The sequence below is a fragment of the Musa acuminata genome, chromosome BXJ1-5 (assembly GCF_036884655.1).
Source record: "Musa acuminata AAA Group cultivar baxijiao chromosome BXJ1-5, Cavendish_Baxijiao_AAA, whole genome shotgun sequence".
Taxonomy (NCBI): Eukaryota; Viridiplantae; Streptophyta; class Magnoliopsida; order Zingiberales; family Musaceae; genus Musa; species Musa acuminata.
In genome coordinates, this window is record NC_088331.1 from 34,053,920 (window position 1) to 34,065,803 (window position 11,884).

General features: G+C 40.2%; 1 protein-coding gene across 2 annotated transcripts; it reads left to right on the top strand.

Moving 5' to 3' along the window:
• Positions 1-767: 767 nt before the first annotated feature.
• On the top strand, positions 768-7,877 carry LOC135674144 (RNA polymerase II C-terminal domain phosphatase-like 3). Of its 2 annotated transcripts, none has more exons than XM_065183656.1 (13): positions 768-1,739; positions 1,964-2,102; positions 2,193-2,248; positions 2,331-2,391; positions 2,477-3,847; positions 4,197-4,799; positions 4,871-5,017; positions 5,120-5,388; positions 5,478-5,589; positions 5,667-5,924; positions 6,096-6,142; positions 6,336-7,359; positions 7,454-7,877. In XM_065183656.1, exons 1-12 carry the CDS (start codon positions 1,117-1,119, stop codon positions 6,403-6,405), a joined length of 3,756 nt encoding a protein of 1,251 aa, XP_065039728.1. In that variant the 5' UTR covers positions 768-1,116; the 3' UTR covers positions 6,406-7,359; positions 7,454-7,877. The 2 variants fall into 2 exon arrangements, with proteins under 2 accessions (XP_065039728.1, XP_065039727.1); XM_065183655.1 differs by having other exon boundaries at positions 6,336-7,154.
• Positions 7,878-11,884: the final 4,007 nt, after the last annotated feature.

An 11,884-nucleotide genomic window follows, 5' to 3' on the forward strand; every position in this document is an offset into this window, starting at 1 on the left:
ATTTTTTTACTGTATTCCACGCGATACATAATTTTGTTGATCTTTTAAGTTTCTAACATAAAAGAGTTATTTGATCACATAAATTAAATAAAAATTTTAAAACACAAAGAACCTAAGCGAAATCCAAACACTGTTTGTGAAACCACAAATTATCACGAAGCTCTCACAATAATATAATTATCCTTTTTCTAAGTGAACTAAACTAAACTAGATGGAAACCACTTTCATGTGCTTGTGTAGCGAAACATCAACCAATCGTTTGTATAAACTGTACATACGTGATTTATCATCATTAAATTTATAAGAATAATATAATAATTATTATTATTTTTTGGCCACCATTTGGATACATCATACCCCATTTGAGAAAGAACAACTCGTCCAGATAGATGAGTGGATATTTTGTCAGATATGGAGATAGTTTTCAGTAAAAACAAATTTAAAAAAACCTTAACGAAATGAAATTAAATATAGTTGAGTCCGTCGATCAAGGAGCCGACGCAGTGAACGTATCTGTACCGTCCCCGAAGGAACAACACTACCTGTGCACGTGATCCGCAACCCATTGCTTCTACCCTCACGGGGCCCACGAAGCAGGGTTACTCTTCCAAGTCACAAGCTTTGGTGGGACGACGGGTCACTCGCTGGCGGTGTAAAAATGTACTTATTTTATTAACCTGCTCCCAGGGGCGCGAAGCCCCACCAGAGTAAAACCTACGCCGTGGGAAGAGCCACGGCTGCCGTTGACGTGTACGGTCGAGATGCAATGTCTTGCGGTGGAACACTTGATCGCCTGATCGCCTCCGCTCGCCACCCTCGTCGTTCCCCTAATCTCCCTTTCGTCCATTGGTTGCGCTCTCGTTCCTCCTCACCTTCTCGTGCTCGGTCGCCACAACCGTCTCACGGATTCCATCCGAAAGAGTGAGATTTACACCGATTGATCACACCTCGATTGGTCGCCCTCGCTGAGCGCTTCCGGACGATCTCTGATTCGCCGTAGAAGGTGGCCTTCAACCCCGGAATCGAATCCTAGAAAACCTCGATCAAAAACCTAACCTTAGGAGCGGTGAGATTGCTCCATCCGTTCGGAAGAACTCCGCAGAGGCCGCCGGCCATATGCGCGTCCCTGGATCCAGTCGATTCTTCTTGAACCCCAGCGAGAAGGAAACCCTAGCTCGGATGGCGAGGGACCGCCCCCGCGGAGGCCGCGCGACGGAAGGGGAGGCGTCCGACGGCGACTCTTCGGAGTCGCTGGAGGAGATCTCTGCTGATGATTTCAAAAAGGACACGAGGGCCGGGAGATCTGGGGTTTGGATGGGGTACCGCATGTCGAACAACTACGGACCCAGCCTCTACAGCTTTGCGTGGGCGCAGGCCGTGCAGAACAAGCCGCTGGGGTTGGATTTGATGCCAATGACGGGTGGCGATCTCGCCTCGAAGAATGACACTAGTGATAGGTCCGCGAAGGAGGAATCTTGTGATGTGATTGTAGAGGATATCAGTCAGGATGGCGATGATGGAATGGAGTTGGAGGAAGGGGAGTTGGAGGAAGGGGAGATTGAGCTTGGGATGGAGCCCGTGGCTGATGAAATGACAGAGGTTTCTTCTGATAAACTGGAGAATGAGCCAGAAAAGAAGGAAACTGATGGGGAGGAATCAGAAGATATGGGGGATTTTGACAGGCGTGTGAGCCTAATTCTGGAGGAGTTAGAGACCATAACCATCGATGAGGCATTGGCGTAAGTTTTTAGCATTTAAAGAACTTTAGAGAAGAAGGAACTGTAATGCCAAACTACAGAGTTTGTTTTTGCAGTAATTAGAACCAGAATAAAAATCAAAGATATTTAAATTTTCATCTAAAAGAAAGATCAATACATAAGTTTCGGAGATTTTCTGAAATCATTGCAGCTTTTGTGTATTGAAAGAACCATTTTAATGATGTTGGTTTTCTTCATACGTGTAGATCCTTCGAGGATGTATGTTTGCGATTGCGTAAGTCTTTTGAAGACTTGAAACCAATGTTTACAGGGATAGAGAGCTCAGACACAGTGCTAAATGCTCTTGTCCAACAGGCTTTTATGGGAATTCAAACAGCTTATTCTGTAAGAGCAATGAAAAAATTGACATTTGCTATTCAGCAGTAGTATTTTAAGTCTTTGTGGTTGATTCTTATTCTAAGTTTTCGAACACAGGTGCTTAATTCAGATACTTTTCAGAGAAAGGAGCTGAATCAACAATTGTTGTTGAGGTCTGTTCTCTTTTCTTTTCTCCTATCAATCCTGGCTACCTGATATTATGAACTAAAGCTAGCTCTTTTCCATTTGTTGTAGGTTGCTGATTCACATAAAAAACCAGTATTCTGTTCTTTTAACATCTGAACAAGTAAAAGAGGTCCATAATTCATTCCATTTATCTTAGTTAAGTTATCATCAGTAGAATTTATGTAAAACTTTGAATTATTCTTTTTCTTTGGCAGATCGATACTCTAGTTAATTTATTAGTTTTTGAGGATCATAATAAAGAGAAAGAGCAGCATGGTGGGATTGGGAACAACAATTTGAATTTGTCTAAAGAACCTGGCGTCTCTTCTGATGGTTTAGTTTCTTTGGGAAAACCATATTTGGCTCCAAAAGCAGTTAGTTTGCCAATGCTGGGGTTACCTATGCCCCCTAGGAATAGAGCGGAGTTTAGTCCATTGCTGGATCTTCATGCAGATTATGATGAAGATAGTCTTCCTTCTCCCACACGAGAGACCATGCCACGATTTCCTGTACCAAAGCCCGTTGGTCATGCAATGGTGCCAGTTTTATCTTCTCAGTCGTTAACTGCCAAAAGTGAAGAAGCTGAAGGTGGCACGTCACAATTATACGTAACTGATGCTCTTAAGGCTGTCTCATTTTACCAACAGAAATATGGAAAGAATTCCATTTTGTCAAATAACCGGCTTCCAAGCCCAACTCCCTCAGAGGAGGGTGACAAAGATGATGATTCTCATGAAGAAGTATCCAGTTCTTCAGTTGCTGGTAATGCCAAAACTTTTTATACAGCAACACAACAGGTTTCCAAGTCCAGCAGCAATGCTACCCATACAAATAGCTCACCTGTGGATCGTTGTCCTGTTAAGCTGGCTGAGCAAGTTCAGTCCGGAACTAAACCCGCTGTAAAGCCTGCATTAAAGAGGAGAGATCCAAGGCTTAGGTTCATGAATAATGAAGTCAGAGGCCCTTCAGAAGAAAGGAGTGGTATCAGATGTAATGCCCCAGATGATGGGTTTTTGGGAGGAACAATTAATGCTAGGAAGCACAAGATTGCTGATGAGTCTGCTGCTGTGGTGGACCAGACCACGAAAAGACAGAGAAATGGATCTATGAGCTCCAGAAATATGCATGTAATATCAGGTAGCAGTGAGTGGTTAGAAGGCGATAGTATTATTCCTCAACCAAGTGAAAGGAGTCAAGTAAATGAAAATTTACATGTTGATATTAGAAAAGCAGGAACTGGAGAAGTTGGTTTTGATAAAGAACCCAATTCCAATGCTAATTTCAGCATGTTGAATGGACTAAAACCAAATTCTTCAAGTAATCCTGCTGGTCCTATTTCTTTGCCTTCATTGCTGAAGGCTGTAAACCCAACAATCCTTGTGCAGCTACTTAAAATGGAACAACAGAGACTAGCAGCAGAGAATCAACAGAATGTTACTACCTCAACAAGTGATATAACAAATGTTTCAAGTGTCAGTGGATTACCTGGGGCAGTTTCTTCAGTAATTTCTACTCCAGTTAGGTCCAATGAACCTGGACAAAACCAACTAGGAATATCTCAGGTTTCTCCACAATCAGCTTCCATGGTGAGGCCTAGCATTCAGTTGCTTGTTCCGTGACTTGTTTTCTGCACTTCTATTACTATGGTCCTTATCTTTATTTGATTTACTTTTTTTCTTCGTTGTCTCATTTGTTCCTACTGTTAGCCAGTTGTAATTGCTGTATGAAGTCACTCATTTAATATTCTGATTGAATTATCTTTTATTGTGCACAAATATAACTTAATGATTTCTGAAATATGATAACATTCTTATGCTTTTTGCCACCTTAAGATTTTGTGTTTGCTTTGAGACTTTTGTATTTAAATTTTTAATTTCGTCCTCATAATGCTATTTGAATGACCATCAATCATGATGTTTTGTTATATATTTACAGAGCTCTCAAAATGACCTGGGGAGGATTCGCATGAAACCTCGTGATCCCCGCCGTATTTTGCATAATAATATCGTTCAGAAGACTGAGGTTGTTGCGTCTGAACAGAACAATATAAATGGAGCCACTGCTGGTCCTCAGGGCATCATGGGACATTTAACTGCCAGGGAGGCAGGAGAGCAGGCACAGTCCAACATTTTGCCTACTCAATTTAGTCCCCCACCTGATAGGTCTGAGGAGTTAACCAAGAATCTTCCAACCATTGTTTCTAGTTTACAGCTAACTACCACTTCCCCAACAATCCCCCACAGTAACAGCCAACCAATCTCAAGTAAAGGTAATCAGATGGATGTAAAGTTGGCTTTGGCAGAGGTGAATGACCCAAAGACCGTGTCTGATGTGCTTTCCGAAAGAAGTGCAGGAGTTTCAGAATCAACTAACCTTTGGGGGGATGTAGATCATCTACTTGATGGGTATAATGATGAACAAAAAGCAGCTATCCAGAGAGAGAGAGCAAGAAGGATTGTGGAACAGAATAAAATGTTTGCTGCTAGGAAGCTTTGTCTTGTCCTTGATCTGGACCACACACTCCTTAATTCAGCTAAGGTAAAATACAAAAATTCTAAATCTCGAGTGTATATACATAGTGACTCCTGAATGTCTATCTACCCTTCTAGTTTGTAGAAGTTGATCCAGTTCATGAAGAGGTTTTGAGGAGGAAAGAAGAACAAGACAGGGAGAAGCCACAACGACATATTTACTGTTTCCAGCATATGGGAATGTGGACAAAATTGAGACCAGGCATCTGGAATTTTCTGGAGAAGGTCAAGTCTTGATGAACTTGTTTTTGCAAATATTCTTTTCTAGATTTTATTTGAGTTCCAAATCATTTTATATTCTGAAGTAAATTCCTTGACCCCATATAGGCTAGCAAGCTCTATGAACTGCATTTATATACCATGGGGAACAAGTTGTATGCCACTGAGATGGCAAAGGTGCTTGATCCAACTGGATCTTTGTTTTCTGGACGTGTCATCTCAAGGGGAGATGATGGTGATCCATTGAATGGTGATGAAAGGGTTCCCAAAAGCAAGGATCTTGATGGGGTTTTGGGTATGGAATCTGCTGTGGTGATTATTGATGATTCTGTGAGGGTCTGGCCGCATAACAAACTCAACTTGATTGTTGTAGAGAGGTTTGGGCAATCATATTTTTGATCGATTAGCATGTTAGTATTTAAATTATGAGCTTGACATTGTTTCTGTATTTTACAATTTATTTCAGATATACTTTCTTCCCCAGTAGTAGGCGTCAATTTGGACTTCTCGGGCCTTCACTTCTTGAAATTGATCATGATGAAAGGCCAGAAGATGGGACTCTTGCTTCTTCGTTGGCGGTATTAACTTTGTGGAATTTTATGCATCAAACACTTCCTAGTCTTTTCATCTGATGCGTTGCTTTTTCTTTGACCAGGTCATCGAACGAATTCACCAGAACTTCTTCTCACATCACTCCATAAAAGATGCTGATGTTAGAAATATACTTGCCTCAGAGCAGCGCAAGATTCTCACTGGTTGTCGTATTGTTTTCAGCCGGGTTTTCCCAGTTGGGGAAGCCAATCCACATCTACACCCCCTTTGGCAGACAGCCGAGCAGTTTGGTGCTGTCTGCACTAGCCAGATTGACGAACAGGTTACTCATGTTGTTGCCAATTCTCTTGGAACCGACAAGGTATTGATTCTTTTCTGTTCCTTATTTGACACCAAAAGCATTTTCCCTTTTACTTACGAAAAGAAAAAAAAGAAAGCATTTTCCCTTTTGAACATGATTTAATGTGTGAAGCAATAAAAAGATTGATCTTTTAGATGATTATCCTGCTTCTCATCTGCTAATGGATCACAGGTGAATTGGGCTCTCTCTACTGGAAGATTTGTTGTTCATCCTGGCTGGTGAGAAATGAATACCTCTTTTCAAAATTTCATTGAACATATGCTTCCCGCAACGAAGTAACATGGAGCCACAAATGTTGGCTGCTGGTGGGTTGGTCATCCACCGGAGAACATTTTGTGCACCAATGCAAGCTCATGTTATAATTTATTTTTCAAGTGGTTTTATGGACTAAGCTGATGTTTGTGTCAACAGGGTAGAAGCTTCAGCCCTTCTCTATCGGCGGGTGAACGAGCATGACTTTGCAGTCAAAGCTGTGACATGATAAGCTCATCATACACAAACACAGAAACACACTCGGCCTTTGTTATCTAAAGATCAGGGTAGAATCTTCACCCCTTCTCTACTGGTGGGCGAATGAACATGAGTTTGCGGTTAACGCTGTGACATGATCAGCTCATCATACACAAATCCAGAAGCACACTTGGCCTTTGTTATATAAAAATCTCCGATCAGAGGCAGTTCACAAACTGGGAACGCACACGGCTAAACTGACCTTTGGTTCCAAGAAAAGCTGTGAATACCAATAATCAATTCCAAAAGCTGAAGGGAGTAATTTTGGTGGGAAAACCAAGGGGCAGAGTGATGAAGACGTGGATGATGGAAGGGTGGTGAAATGTGTGACTGCAGGGCTAGAAAAGTTGGTCTTCCTTCCACTGCAGTTCTGTTATGGATCGAAAGAAGTCTTGCGTTTTATAGCATTTAAGCAACGTTCCCAATGTAGAGCTTCAAAAAATGTAACAGTTGTGTCTCTTAAAATGGAGGGTCTTAGTTTGAAGAAACAATTGAGAAAAGGTGCTGGGGTATGTGAATAATCTTGGTGTACCAAAGTAACAGGTAGATTCCCCAGGGTTGATATGGTCACCTAATTCAATGATTCGAGGTTGCATCAGCCAGTGATTGTTAATGGGAAACAGGCATCCTTGTCTGGGTCTCAGCACCCGTGGCTCTCTCTATAGGAAGAAGGGGTATCAGACAATGTGGAGAGACAGAATTGAGCGGCCGATCTTCACTGTAAGCATTTGGCATGCCCCTTTTTCTCTTGGATTTACTGTTGAGAAGTTTGTAAGGTAGAAGTAAATGGCACCTCAAGGAATCGCATTTTTTTTTATACATGGATTAATATAAAAAGAAGAAAATGCTAAAGAATTTGGGGGAAAGAAGTTCCATCAGTTTCTTGAATCTAGAAAAGTCTAATTGAGTGCTTTTTCTTATAAAGGTATTTGTATTTTTTTGGTTTTCTAAGTGATCTATAATCGAGAATTGTCAAATTTTTGATATATTTTTTTTTCTTGTCTCTTATTTTTATGAAGCAATGAGCAGCCGAAGAGATATGGGGCATCAAGAACGGTTGGGACAGGAATGAGACCGGGCACATGAATCCGACCCAATTCTTCGAACAAAGGTGAGCGTGGTCTGACAAATTCTTTGTTTCTCAGCCCACAATTGCCATTGGTACGAGGCCGGTCCCATTCTGACAGACGCAGCATCGGATCACAATACAATCCTTTCTGCTCCCTTATCCGCTCACTCTGCTCACTCTTCACAATTTACCTCCCAATGCCCCTTGATTTAATATCACATGTTAGATGAAGTTTTTGGAAGAGTTTATCTTTATTATAATAAATATATAATTTTTTAAAAAATAATCTAATTTTGTTATAAATTTAAATTTTGTAAAATAGGAAACTAAAGTAAAAAAACGTTCTCGATGATAGCTCGGAAGTTTTTACACAATTTTTACACAACAAGCGCGGATAAACTATGGCAAAACGTTTTGTCGTCAATTCTTCCCTTCTTTTCTCGTCTCTCTAATCTAATAGCACCCTTGATGTGGTTGTTATTTGTTGAGATTACTTTTGTGTATTTGGATATCGAGATGTTGAGGACGAAGCTGAAGTTATTGGTTCATGTTGGTTCTATGGTGCAGAATTACATCGCAAGCTGAATACTAGGTTGGCTGGATAGGAAGAAGACGGGTGTTGTTGCTATGCTTTTCTCTTTCTCCTTTCTTCTTAGCATAATAGGGCTGGTTGAGGCACTACTTGGATTGCTTTGGGGTGGGTGCTCTTCCCTCTTTTATAGTTAAGGGGTGGAGTTCTAAGTTAAAACTTAGAGAGTCCTAATGTAGTCAAAAACTTGGAAACTCTTAATGCTTTTAGGAGTTAATTAGTTCTAATGCTTTTCGGACTAAGAGCTAGACAATTTTGGTTGAACCTTGTCTCTTTGGATTTGATTGAGCTCGAGTTGAGTTTAGCCATATTGGATTTGTATTACAGTTTTGAGTCGAGGATAGGTTGAGATGAATTGGACTTTGATTGGAACTCAATTTGAGCCATATTTGAGTAAGGCTTGAGTCTGACTTGAATATGGTCTTTGAACTTGAGATTAACCGTAGTCTTTGTTTGGTTTAATCAGAATCAAATTGAAGTCTGATTGAATCTCTAGTTGAGTTGAATTAGAGTTTGACTAAAACTACGCTAGATCATCCTTGATCATGGTTCATCTAATTGGGTGATTCATGTCTTGTTAAATCTTACTTTGAGATTTCTTATCTCTTCATCTGTGTATCGAAGGTTTTGTTTTGGTGGTTGGTATCGTCGTGCTTGGCATATCGTCTTGATGGGGTTTTTGTTGTCGATTACTATTGACTTAAGGGCTTTCATTCTTTTCTTGAGGCTTCGAGGGTCACAAGTTTTTTATAAGCATTTACCATTCTTTTTGCTTTCTTTTTGCTTGGTCGATGAATGTCAAGCCTTTTATCAAACCAATTGGATCTTAGGTGACAAGGAATTTATTTCCATCCTTATACTTCTTTATGGGATCGAAGAAAATGAATAGCATCTCGATTCCATAAGTAGAAGCTCCCAAGAATGACTTGACATATGTTAAGCGAAATTATCTTGCACGTCACCTTGTTAGTGATTTCTTTTATGATGGCGAAGCATATCTTGTATTACTAGTTGATCTTCATCTCCATATCATCGTAAAGCCATCTAAGAGAATATGGGCATCGATATCGAGAGATACGATTCTTTTGGGCACTTAATGTCGAAAATCGAGCCAAAACTTCTTGCTTTACTTTGATTTTTTTTGGTGAAGAGTTCTTATTAAACCTTTAGATCAAGGTCCAAATTCGAGTTTATAACCTTTGGTCTAGCCATCAATAATAGACTCGAATTCACGTGTGATGTCGATGAAAGTTCGATGGAGTCGTCGTCCATGGTTATGGCTACGGTTCATCGACTTTGATCGTTCTTCAGTCACTTCATTGAGAAGAGTTTCGGGTGAACATTCTAACACTTTTGTATCACAGTGACATGTAATTTTATAATGTTCACAAAAAGATCACTTTGTTTTTAGAAATACCATCTTCTAAATTCTCTTAGGCTTTTGGGTGGCTCCCTTTGGCATTCTCGACGGGCTTCTCGTTGTAGATGTGATTCTTTCTCTCAATCGCTATCATCATATTTCTAATGATCGAAATAATATATATTTTGAAGAGGCTTAACTATATAACTATATTCATAGATGTTGACAGTATATTTTATCATCAGTGATTGATTATCAAGGGAGATTCCGAATGCCATCATTTGTTGTCGAAACTTAGATGGTATATTCTTGCACAAATTGGTCTTATTGTCCTCGACATAAGTAGTGTTACTTCCTCTATCTTTCTTCAAGATAATCATATGGTAGAATTCTTCTAGTATGAGTTTTTTTGAATCATGTTCATGACTTGTCTTTATCATTGTTGGTTTGAAGATAGGTTTTCCACTGTGCGAGGGGGTGTGCTCAGTTGACTCGAGTCATGCAAGCATCATTCTATCCTTGCTATTGTAATTATATAGATCAAAAGAAGTATTGAATTGATCTATCTATGAGTTTAATACCTCGATGTTAATTGAGTTGTTGCAAGAGGGTATGTCAATGCGAGCCTTGACACAAAAATGGTTTAGTCCTTGGACTAATATTAACATCTAGGAAGTAAAGTTAGCCAATGTTATTGAGGTTCGGGTGTGATGATCCATCGACTTGATATCACTTTTCAAATGAAAATTTTGAAAGAGAAGTTGTGCCTTTACTGCAATAAACATAACTTAGAAAAGGAAAAAATAAATAATCTAATCTTATTATGAATTTAAAGTGCCTAAAATAGGAAACTAAAGAAAAGAGTTGTTGAGGAATGATTGCTTGGAAGTTCTCGTGTAACAAAGCTAAGATAGATGATTGCTTGCTGCTGGTTCTCCCTCTCCTCACTCCTCTATATAATCTGACAACACATCTTATAGGGCTATGGAAGGATTGTTATTTGCTGAGGTTGCTATTGCATCTTTGGATGTTGAGAATGAAGATGCCGGTTGACATTGGTTCTCTCTTATAGAATTTCGTCACAAGCTGAAAGAAGAAGACTTTTTTGCTTGCTGATCTGAATGGTTGTTAAGAAGGATTGTGGATGCTCTCTTTCTCTTCTTCTACTACTATTCACAGTTAGGAAGTTATCCTAGACTAACTAATAGGTTGGATAAAAGGAAGAAAGGTATTGTTATCGTCTGTCTTGTTGGTTTCCTCCTCGTCTTCTCTTCTCTTTTTCTTAGTTGAAGACCCATTGGGTACTCAAAAGGGGGCATGACTTTAGACTTCTCTCTTCTTAGTTGAAGACCCATTGGGTACTCAAAAGGGGGCATTAGATTCGGACCCACCCGAACTCCGATCAGACTTTAATACTAAAATCGTACCAGATTATCCCTGACCAATATGCATGCGCATTAGAAAAAGAGGAATAGGGCTCGAGAGCACGCAGGCAGAGGCAGAGGCAGAGGCAGAGGCAGAGGCAGTCGCTGGCGCGAAAGCCCGCTGCCGTTTGTGTCGGCGAGAGCTTACCGTTCGCCGCCGGGGAGGAAATGGCTTCAAAACGAATGCAACATCCCAAAAACAGGCAGCGGAGATAGGTGGAATTCTCGGTGGACTTACCGTAAGCCCGTCTCATGGAGGAGAAACTACCTAGAAATAATTAAGGGTTTGAAAATGGTCCAAACAACGGTGACAGGATTCTAAGCAAAGGGCAACGAGGCAAAGTGGGGAGTCTGTTTGGATAAAGTTGTCCAAAGATTTATATGAATCAACTGCCTTCCTCTCATCTGCGTCGATGCCTCCCTCCCCCTCCAAGTATAATTTTCGGTAGACATACCACCGTAGGGAGTTACAAGGGAATTCTCGCAATCCGCCCACCGCAAAGTCCGTGAGTGAGATCCATAGATTCTGGAGAGACACACACAGACAACGTTACAAATGCTAAGAAGCGCCGGCATGAAAAAAATTTTAATTACACGAACCCAATGTCGTCTTCAAATTTTCAATGGTCTGCAGTTGGCGGATCCCACTGGCTTTTCCTCTCTCTCTCTCTCTCTCTCTCTCTCTCTCTCTCTCTCTTCCTTATTCTTTAGTTTATTTTTTTTTCCTTTACTAATTAGATCATCATCGAATTCTTTAATTATTTATTATTGATTCTGAAGAAAAATTAATCCAAATTACCCTTATATTTCGGTTCATCCGCTTCCTTCTTCAGTTCATCCATCCGTTTGATCCTTTTTCTGCAGTAAAAGATATATTTCCTCTTGACATTTTTTATTTATACTATTACACACATTATCAATCAATCATAACTCAAACATATATATGACCGACTCATTCAGACCATGATGGCCCCAGTTGCAATGAAAATATTCATCCCGATCAGATCA